General features: G+C 45.0%; 1 protein-coding gene across 1 annotated transcript; it reads left to right on the top strand.

Annotated features, from left to right (window-relative positions):
- Positions 1 to 243: 243 nt before the first annotated feature.
- LOC122071132 (potassium transporter 26-like) lies at positions 244 to 4,148 on the top strand. The gene is made up of 8 exons (XM_042635422.1): positions 244 to 556; positions 686 to 908; positions 1,403 to 1,648; positions 1,799 to 1,849; positions 1,967 to 2,227; positions 2,337 to 2,389; positions 2,506 to 2,875; positions 2,977 to 4,148. Exons 1-8 carry the CDS (start codon positions 395 to 397, stop codon positions 3,798 to 3,800), a joined length of 2,190 nt encoding a protein of 729 aa, XP_042491356.1. The 5' UTR covers positions 244 to 394; the 3' UTR covers positions 3,801 to 4,148.
- Positions 4,149 to 11,453: the final 7,305 nt, after the last annotated feature.

Below are 11,453 nucleotides of genomic sequence, written 5' to 3'. Positions count from 1 at the left end.
CGGAACCTTATACAGCAGAAAGCGGAGGACCCCAGGGTCGTCCCGTAGAATTCTCTCTCACAAGAGTTGTTTAGAGTCATTAACAAACACTTGAACAACGTTGTATTGCCTGATCAGTATCCACGGCGTTGTGTACGGAAGTGGCCAGATTAACTTTGGACCATAGAATTGAAACTGTCACGTTCTTACTATATTAGGGTTACTAAACTGGGGAATAAAACTAAAACTAAAAGTAAACTTGGGAATGTTGAGAGCACTTCCCATCTTCTCTTCTTCTCTGTTAATTTAAGTTACAGAAGAGTCACCAAACTTTTGTCTCCTTTCTCCAGGGGACCACACTTCTTAAGTCTACTGTGAACAGGAGTCCTGTCTCCTCGGTTTACAACAGTTTGCAATGGAGGTGGAGAGCATTGAAGCAAGAAAAGCACTAGAGATCGATGGAAGTGAAGATATGGAAAGTGGCGGTCACAAAGATGAAAATGTTGAACGACCAACTTATGCTGACAAGAAATTGAGCCTTAAAGACATTTACGCACCCATTCTAAGGAAACCCATTGTACAACATTGCTTCTTCTTCTTCTTCTTTTTTTTTTATATAATTTATTTATTTATTTATTTTCCTTTCCTTTTGATTTTGGGAAGATTTTAAGGTTGAAATGAAATCGGGTTTTTTATGGTTTTGCAGGAGCTTACTACCAAGGAAACAGCGTTGTTGGCTTACCAATCTCTTGGAGTGGTTTATGGAGATATTGGCACCTCCCCTCTTTACGTTTTTTCTTCTATTACACTGGAAAACCCTGGTGAGAAAGACATATTAGGGATCTTGAGTCTCATCTTCTGGACTCTAACTTTGGTTGCACTGGTCAAGTACGTTTTGATCGTCTTGCGTGCAGATGATTACGGCGAAGGTATCTCCAAATTGTTTTTTAACTTCTCTGAACGAATTTCTTGTTGGGAATAATGCATGAACAAGAGAAAGAAATCAAGCAAACAATCACACACAATATGAGGAATTTAACTTAGTTAAACACGAATGTCTATATCCACTCAATAGAATAAGAGAATTTTTCATCAAACCAGAAAAAATATTCTACACGAGTCTCCACCTCACAATCTGATCTTCTTTGTTTGAATTTAGGATTTTCCTTTTTTAGTTCTCTTCCTTTTGTATTCGGCAGCCTGTCCTTGTTGGGATAGGGAATGGTAGTGGGATTGCCTCTAATCTTCACACAATTACAATTTTACCCCAATATAAATAACGGACCCAATCCCGATTCAAACTTTTATACAATTGTTCAATAATAATAATTATGTGAATCACTACAAAATTCCAAACATAAAGCCCAATACTTCTTAACATTCAATAGTGTTAATTTCTCTTTCTTGGCTGTTTTATTTGTAGGCGGCACTTTTGCCTTATATTCCCTTCTCAATCGGCATGTAAATTTTCGAAACAAGATCAGTATACAGAACACTAGACTCCAGTCAGATCAGAGTTTGAAATATTACAATAAGAGTGATAATATACAATCGAAGACAAAGTTGTTCTTGGAGAGCAGTTCAAGTTCACAGTCCATTCTTACCTTTGTTGTGTTGGTTGGGACTTGTATGGTCATTGGTGATGGAGCTCTCACCCCAGCCACGTCTGGTAAGTACATTCAATTTCTCTCCCTCTCAAATAGGTCCATCCATTGGTCTGTTTACTTGTTAAGTCCATTAAAAACAAGGATGTGTTTGCATCTAAAAGCTTACCAGTAATGAAATAAAGAGTTTAATAGTAACTCTATTCTTGTTGCAGTTATGTCCGCCCTTGTTGGGATTCAGTCAAGATCCTCAAAGATCACTCAAAGTAAGCTCTGTTTAACCCCTCCTCCTTAAACATAACTCCTCCAAGGAGTGAAAAGGAAGAGAAGTTGTGCTCAATAACTGAAAATTCTGAACTAGATTTTGTAATTGGTTCTCCCAGGTCATGTTGTTTTAATGGGGGTTGTGATTCTGCTAGCCCTTTTCCTGGTCCAAAAATATGGCACTAATAAAGTTAGTTCCTCCTTCTCCCCAATCATGCTGTTATGGTTCTTTTCAACTGCTGCAATTGGTATCTACAACATCGCTGTATACTACCCATCGGTCTTCAAGGCCATATCCCCTCATTATGCATTTGGATTCTTCAAAAGAAACGGCGAGACATCGTGGGAGCTCCTCGGTGCAATTTTCTTGTGTGTAACAGGTAACTTTGTCAATCCGTTTGGTTTTTATATAAGTGGTGTGACTGATCTGTGGAAGTAAGATATATATAGCAGGATGGTTAGTGACTGATCATTAATTATGGGGAGCAGGGGCTGAAGCAATGTTTGCTGATTTAGCTCACTTCAGCAAGAAATCAATTCAGGTTTGGACCATTCATATACCTATCTATCTCTGCCTCCCTAGGTTCTGAACTTATTTACAACATTTATATAACTGATACATATATACATATATGTTTTGGGATGACTACCACTGCAGCTGGCTTTCTCTTCCTTCGTCTATCCAGCATTACTCCTTACTTATGCAGGAGAAGCAGCTTATTTGATTCAGCACCCAAGTGACATGAGTACTGCCTTTTACAGTTGTGTGCCCTCTCCTGTATTTTGGCCAATGTTTGTTATATCCACACTGGCTGCTATCGTAGCCAGTCAGGCATTGATATCTGCTAGTTTTTCCATTATAAGACAATCCCTGGCTCTAGGTTGCTTCCCTCGAGTTAACATCGTCCATACCTCCGATGAGCACGAGGGACAGGTCTACTCCCCTGAAGTGAATTATATACTCATGATTCTGTGTATTGCAATTGTAGTTGGTTTCAGGGATGGTGTGCAGATTGGGAATGCCTATGGTTAGTCTTTTTAACTTTACTTTCCTTTCCGTCTTGGTTGGTTAATATGATTGATTATGAGGCTATAAATATATATATATATATATATATGGTACATGCAGGTGTAGCTGTGGTCTGGGTCATGCTGATAACAACCAACTTGATTCTGGTGGTAATGCTTGTGATTTGGAACACCAATCCAATACTCGCAGCATGCTTCTATTTTCCTTTTCTCATAATTGAAGCTATCTACATGACATCTTTGATTAAAAAAGTCCCACAAGGGGGTTGGGTTCCATTTGCTATTGCAGCTTTCTTCTTGATAATTATGACATCTTGGACATATGGGAGAAGCAGGAAGAGCATTTATGAAGCTGAGAACAAAATGAGTCAGTTAGAGCTAAGTCAAATGATATCAAACACAGACATTTCTCGAACACCTGGGATATGCATCTTCTGCACAGACCTTGTGAATGGTATCCCACCCATTATAAGTCATTATGTGCAGCAAACAGGTTCACTCCATCAGATCATGATAGTTGTAACTCTTAGAATCATTCCAGTTCGTACCGTCCTGCCTGAGGAACGTTTTATAGTAGGGAAACTGGGGGATTTGGATGATGTGTATAGGTGTTTAGTACAGTATGGATACAGGGATATCCCCGACATGGAAGGAAATGACTATGTTGCTTCAGTTATGGAGTCATTGAAGGATCAAGCTGTGTCAAGTGATGAAATTAAAAGGTTGGACTCAGCAATGGAGAGAGGATTTGTGTTTGTTACAGGAAGGACTATTCTTCATGCCACTGACAAGAATAATTTCTTTTCCCGCATGACAATTAATTATGTCTACAGATTTCTGCAGAAGAATTTCAGGTCATCTATTTCAACACTGAAGGTGCCTACCAGCAAAACTTTGCAAGTTGGAATGCTTTATGAGATTTGAAAGCCATTAATAGACCAGGGTACCACTGGTTTATTGATGTTTGAAGATGATTCTTTGATGCCCACACTTCTTTATCTACTTCATCACTCTGAAGATTAAGCCCTTCACCACCATTCTTACATTATTTTTTTTCATTTTTTTTTTTGCTGTGATTTATTTTCATCTGTCATTCTTCGCATGTTTTGATGACTATGAATAACTTCCTTTTCTTGCATTTACTTCAAGCCAACAACCTCTGGTACTCAACTTAGGATTGGATTTTGAGAAATCTCCAGTATCTTTTAGATTGTTATGTTGACATGGACAAACTTAAGATCACCAATCCATTTTTCAATCATTTTCTTTACAGCCAACGGTTGAGCCTTTTCACTGAAGTTTGGTTCTCATCTCGGGATGTATGCTTCAGCTTATTCCACAACCTTTTAACAAATCATGGTCGTGATATACTTTTACAATATTTTGGAAAATATACCTGAAATTCAAATATGTTTCCTTCTATCATAAATGTAACAAACTAAATCTTGTAACGTAGTGTACGGTAGATATTGCTAGTATCACTAACTTAGGTAGAAGATCTGGTCTAATCCGTCCAAGCTCTAATGTACATTTTTCTGGTGGCTTTTGATCAATATTTCTTTCCCTCTTAAAAAAAAAAAAAAAAGGTTGAGTCTTTTAGTTTAGATCAATTTGAATCTAAAAATTATGAATGACCTGACCCTATCATGAATCATATAGTTGAATCTCACTTGTGAAGAAAAAGACTCCTAAAATCCGACATATAGTTTGCAAGGTGTTCACTGCAAGAAATTTTCCTATTAAAAAAAAAAAAAAACACACGCTGCATTAATATTAAGCAGTGGTGATTTTCTTACTGCCAATATTCTGTCGCAAATTTTCCTACAACTATTCAATAAATGGTCGTTTGTTTAGAGGGAGTTTGATGGGTAGGATTGTTGTAAGAATTATATCACCCCTGTTCTTTTATTTTATTTTATTTTTTTTGTTAACAATGGGTATCTAGGCCTTCACCCAGACTAGTGCCGTGGGCCCATGCTGACCCGACAACTGCATGGACCGGATCATATTAGGGTTGAATGAGAATCATTCAACATTCACTGAAAATAGTGAAGAGTACTAAACACCTCGTGTGAGTAGCCCCTAGGAGGTAAAAATAGTCAAACTCAGAATCACACGCTTCCTAAGACGAAGGTCCTTGCCACCCTTTGTAGCCAATTAAGACATTTGGTTTAATGGGATGGGATTTTGAATTGAGAATAAAAACTGATGCGGAAAAAATTGATCGGACGATCTTCCCTGCAGCTCCTGGTGCTTTGGTCGACCTGCACAGAAGAGATGACAGGGGAGAGTCGGGCTGACCCGACGGGGGACTCTTCGATGCCTAAGTCAGATCTTTCCACAACAGATGCTCAAGAGAGCTTTTCCAGTAAGAGAAGTGAGTTCATCGATCCTGGGGGATGGAGGCTTACCTTGGTATTTATAGGCTGCTGAAGGAGGGCAAGTGGGAGTCGATTGTGAAGAGTCCTATTTAGGCGTGGAGTCCTCAAGGGGAGTGGCTCTGTGATTCTAGGAATATTCCCCTCTTAACTCGGAAAGGCCAACCGTGTAACGTCTATGATGACGTGTAGTGGACAGAGTCCTGTCCTCCGGAATAGGGATTGCATTCCTTGAATGTAGGGGTGGACGAAAACACGTTTCTGGAAACCCTGTTGTTGACATCGAGCCGAGGTGGCAGCACGGCCTGATGGAGGCTGAGGTGAAAGCATGGCATGATGGAGGCCGAGGTGGAAGCACTGCCAGATGGAGGCCGAGGTGATAGCACGGCCTGATGGAGGCAGAGGAAGCAGCACAGCCGGATGAAGGCCGAGGAGTCAGCACGGCATGATGGATGACGAGGTGGAAGCACGGCACGATGGAGGCCAAGCTGACAGCACGACACGATGGAGGCAGAGGTGAAAGCACGTCAAGATAGAGGCCGAGGTGGCAGCACAACATGATGGAGGTCGAGGAGGCAGCGCGGCACGATGGATGCCGAGGTGGAAGCACGGCCGGATGGAAAATGAGGTGATAGCACGGCCTAATGTAGGCTGAGGTGATAGCACAGCTTGATGGAGGCCGAGGAGATAGCACGCCCTATTGGAGGCCGAGGTGGAAGCATGGCATGGTAGATGCCGAGGTGGCAGCACGTCACACAGTTGGCCTTTTTGAGTTAAGAGGGGAATATTCCCAGAATCACAGAGCCACTCCCCTTGAGGACTCCACGCCTAAACAGGACTCTTCACAATCGTCTCCCACTTGCCTTATCAGCAGCCTATAAATACCAAGGTAAGCCTCCATCCGAGAAGATCGATGACTCACTTCTCTTACTGGAAAAGCTCTGTTGAGCATCTGTTGTGGAAAGATCTGACTTAGGCATCGGAGAGTCCCCCATCGGTCAGCTTGGCTCTCCCCTGTCAACTCTTCTATGCAGGTGGCCAAAGCACCAGGGACTACAGTTAAGATCGTCCGGTCAATTTTTTTCGCATCAGATTGGCACCGTCTGTGGGAATTTGTAACAAAAAGTCACCTTGGACCAATGCAATTAAGGAGTGAGAATGTCGTTTCTTCAACGATAACGCGAGCAAGATCCACTCGCGAAGTACCACTTGGACGTTCCCATTTGCCACTAGTGGCAGAGCAGGAAAACATCTCAGCAAAGACCCCTCCACAAGGACCCCAGCAAACCAGGCCCGATGCGTAAGTTGCCCAGGGTGAGGGGGATCAGCGCGAGCAGAACCCTCAGCTCTCCCGCCATGTCCCATCATCCCAGGTAACTCACCCAAACATGGAAGAACAGATGCAGAGCTTACAGTTGCAGGTATTAGCTAAAAACGCACTGGTGAGGGATTTCATTTGTCAGTTCAGCTCGGCACTTCCAGTGCCACGCACTAGTTCAGCTCTGCCACCTAGGCCTGTTCCGAGTAGACATCCCAATGACGGATCTCATGACAACAGCATCACCCCTCAATCAACAGCAAGAAGGGGGTCGGCCAGAACTTCACACACTGTTCATTCGATACCACCGCGCTTTCTTACTGAGGGGGCAGGCGAGGTCCCATCCCTACCCAGATCGGGAGAGCCCGTGGTTTTGAACATCACCGGAGCCCAGAGACACATGATACTCATAGATCCCTACCCTGGGTAGGAAGACGCCAACTATTGCCTCAAAGACTCACTAGAGGCGTGCGTCCGCACAGAGAAGAACGTGAAAACCACCAGAGGCCAGCTTGGCAAGAATGACCCAATCGGTCAGACATGCCCATCGGGCCAACCAGAGGTGCACCACGGCAAGGTCACCAAGGCCGAGGAAGAAGCCCCAGAAGAGGCGAAGGGGCATGCCGATCCCTGGATGGCTGAGTCAAGGAGAGAAGAGACGACTTGGATAGCCGCAACCAGTGACTCACTGAGCGAATAGAGGGAATGCAGAGGCAGGGGCACCCGACCGACTTGACTGTAACCCCGGCCCATAATGCACTGTCCGACAAACTGATTGAAGTCGAGCTGCCCTCAAATTCCGTGATACTTGTCTTCAATGGATATGACGGTACCACCGATCCCTATGATCATCTGCTGTACTACAGATCGGCCATGGCGGTTCACGGTAGGTCAGGCACCTTTCTCTGTCGAGCTTTCGTAGCCTCATTAAAAGGAGCTGCGCTAGTGTGGATGTCAAACTTACAACCACGGTCCATCCGTAGCTATGAAGAGCTGACAAGAGCATTCCTCACACGTTTCCAAGCATGTATGAAGCAGAAGCAAACTACGTAAAACGTGATGAACATGAGACAGGGAGCGAGGGAGACTATAAGGGAGTGCCTTGCTCGATTCACCAAGGAGACATTGGAGGTAAAAAACCTACCGGAAGGAGTGGTGTATAGCACGTTGTGCAACGGGGTAATACACCCTGATCTGGTTCAATCCCTGGCCCTCAAATTATCGGAAACGATGCCCGAACTGTTGAGACGGTGCAATCAATACGCCAACATGGAGGAAGTTCTGGCCGATCAAGGAATAGCTGACAGGGGTGATCAGGCGGAGAAGGAGAAGAAAAGGACTCTGAGACCTAGGGACGACTCTCGTGAGCCGAAGAAAAACAGAATAGATAGGCCTCTTGACATAGTTGAACCTGAGCGATATGAACTTGATCGTTCTTGAACAAACCTGCTGTTAGAGATCCAAAATCAGAAGTACTTTCGCTGGCCTAGGCCAATGGCAGGTAAACTAGAAGAGAGGAACCCCAATCTGTATTGTCGATACCACCGAGACCATGGACATGACACTGAAGACTGTAAGTCTCTGAAAAGGGAAATTGATGAGCTCATCAAGGCCGGATACCTCAACCAGTATTTGAAGCAGAAATATGGTGGGAACTGGCCCGAGCCGAGGAGAGATATGCCCAGCCAAGCCGTCCAAGGACCCAGCCACGGACCGAGCTGTCACATATGACAACCAGCCCGTGGGTCCGGCCATCCTAACAATCATGGGCGGACCTATGGTAGAGTCAGTCAGAAAAGCCAAAGCACACGTGCGGTTCGTATGCATCACGGAACAACCTGTCAAAGCCCTCAAAATGGATCCACCCATTACTTTCTCTGACAGAGATCTGGAAGAGTTGAACTGGCCTCACAACGACGCTGTCGTGATTCAATTAGTGGTGGCCAACCACCCTTTCCACAGGTTCCTAGTGGATACGGGAGCCTCCGTTGACCTCATGTCATATGAAGCCTTCATAAAACTGGGGCTTGGCACCGGGGCCTTAAAACTAGCCCCAGGACCCTTGTACGGATTCTCAGGCAAGCCAGTTAAGCTAGAGGGAGTTGTTGACCTGCCTGTAACCATCGGACAAGGAGCTCAGACAGCCACAACCATGGTCTCTTTCATGGTCACCAAGATCGCCTCACCCTACAATGCAATCCTTGGCCGACCTGGTCTCAATGGTCTTGGGGCGATTGTGTCCACTAGGCACATGAAGGTCAAATTCCCAACCAGCAATGGAGTCGGAGAATGCAAGTCCAGCCAGAAGGAATCCTGGGAATGCTATGCCAACTTCATAAAATCTGTCAAAAAACCGTGCTTAGGCCTAGCATGTATGGTAGAAGTTGTTGATTGCCGAGATGAAAGCCTCCTAACCCGAGCCAAGCCAGTGGAACAGCTGCTTACCATCCCAATCACTGAGGTCGATCCATCCAGAATAGTTTAGCTCGGAGTGCTGCTAAGCTCCAAACTTCGCAAAGAAATCTTGAACTTCCTCTGCGAGAACTCTGATATTTTCGCGTGCAAAGCTTCTGATATGCCAGGCCTCTCAAGGACCGTAGTCGAGCACAGTCTGGACGTTAACCCTAGCTTCAAGCCTGTCCAGCAGAAGCGTAGGAACTTTGTGACTGAGAGGAACACCATCATCAACAAGGAGGTTGACAAACTCCTAGCCGTAGGGTTTGTGAGGGATGTAAAGTACCCGACCTGGTTAGCCAATGTGGTCATGGTTCCAAAGTCCAACGGGAAGTGGAGGATATGCGTAGACTACACCGACCTGAACAAGGCTTGTCCCAAAGATTGCTACTCTTTGCCTTGGATTGACTCCCTCATAGACTCGACTGCTGGCCATGAGATGTTGACCTTCATGGATGCATATTCCAGCTACAACCAAATAAAGATGAAGTTGGAAGATGAGGAGAAAACTGCTTTCCTCACCACTCAGGGCAACTATTGCTACACTGCAATGCCTTTTGGCCTAAAGAATGCTGGAGCCACTTACCAGAGGATGGTGAATACGATGTTCTGAAGCCAGATTGGGAGAAATATGGAAGTTTACGTTGATGATATGCTGGTCAAGAGCACGAAAGGCACTGATCATGTTCTAGATCTAAAGGAGGCTTTCGATGTCTTGCGGAAGAACCAGATGAGACTAAATCCCACCAAGTGTGCATTTGGAGTAACCTCTGGGAAATTCTTGGGTTTTCTAGTGTCGTAAAGGGGGATAGAGGCAAACCCCTCAAAAATTGAGGCCATTCACAAGATGCGTCCACCAAGAAACATTCGCGAAGTGCAGAAACTGACCTGATGCCTGGCTGCACTTAACAGGTTATTGTCCCGAGCTGGTGATAGGTGCCTTCCGTTCTTCAAGCTACTAAAAGGAGGAAAAGGCCAATAGCAATTTTGCTGGATAGAGGAATGCGAAGCAGCTTTCGATGAAATCAAGGCCTGCCTAACCCGACCCCCTCTGTTGAGCCGGCCAGAGCCCGAAGAGGAGCTATAGCTTTACCTCGCTACCTCAGCGGTAGCCGTTAGTACAGTCCTCGTCAGAGAAGAGGCAAAGACACAGAGGCCCATCTACTATGTGAGTCATGTGCTCCTGGAAGCGGAGACAAGGTACCGGAATATTGAGAAGCTTGCACTGGCACTGGTCATGAAAGCCAGAAAGTTGAGGCCCTACTTCCAAGCACACGCTATTGCTGTACTAACTAATCAACAGCTGAGAAAGTCACTTCACAGCCCTAGCGAAGCAGGACGTATGGTAAGTTGGGCTGTCGAGTTATGTGAGGACAACATTGAATTCTGACCAAAAAGCGCGATCAAGGGCCAGGCACTGGCTGACTTCTTGGTAGAATGTACACAAACTGAAGAAGCGGGAGCACCTGAGGGCGAGCCGAACAGAAAGTGGGAGCTCTTTGTTGATGGATCCAGCACCACAGCAAGGAGCGGCGCATGACTTGTGTTGAAAAGCCCTGAGGAATTCACGATACATTATGCCCTTAGATTTGTATTCCCCGCAACAAACAACGAAGCAGAGTATGAAGCCCTGATTGCAGGAATCAAACTAGGAAAGGCAGTAATGACAGACAACCTGGTCGCACATAGTGACTCCCAACTAATCGTGAACCAAGTCAATGGCCAACATGAGGCCAAAGAAGAAAGAATGGCTAAGTATTTGAAAGAAATACGTCATCTGGTGACCAGCTTTGGCACGTTAGCGATGGTACAGATCCCGCGGCAGGAAAATGCAATGGCAGATGCCCTCTCCAAACTAGCTACAACTGACCTCGCTGACTATGCAAGCTCAGTATATTTTGAAGTGCTAGACCAACCTACCTATGAGCAAGAATTGCTGTGTAGCATTACGTAAAGAGCCGAGCTGATCTGGATGGATCCCATCGCAGTCTATTTACGTGATGGACATCTCCCACGAGATGAAACAGAAGCAAGGGAAGTCAAAAGGAGAGCAGCCAAATACACCCTCTAGGGTGGAGTGCTTTACAAAAGGGCAATATCCTAGCCCCTGTTGAAGTTCCTGCCCCCGAGCCGAGCTGAAGATACATTTCGCGAAGTCCATGAAGGGATTTGTGGGGGACACATCGGGGGTAGAGCACTAGCCTACAAGGTACCACGCCAAGGATTCTACTGGCCAAACATGCAAAGAGATGCAATGAAGTTTGTACGGCAGTGCTTCAAGTGTCAGGTCAGTGATCTTAGTTCAATGATCTTAGTTCACTGAACTTAGTTCAGTGATCTGCCCGATCCCATTCGCAATGTGGGGAGTGGATATTCTAGGACAATTCAAGAAGGGAAAAGGGGGTGTTCAATTCTTGATTGTCGCTA

Source organism: Macadamia integrifolia, unplaced genomic scaffold, assembly GCF_013358625.1.
Source record: "Macadamia integrifolia cultivar HAES 741 unplaced genomic scaffold, SCU_Mint_v3 scaffold_18A, whole genome shotgun sequence".
NCBI lineage: Eukaryota > Viridiplantae > Streptophyta > Magnoliopsida > Proteales > Proteaceae > Macadamia > Macadamia integrifolia.
This window is presented reverse-complemented; position numbering and strand designations above follow the sequence as displayed.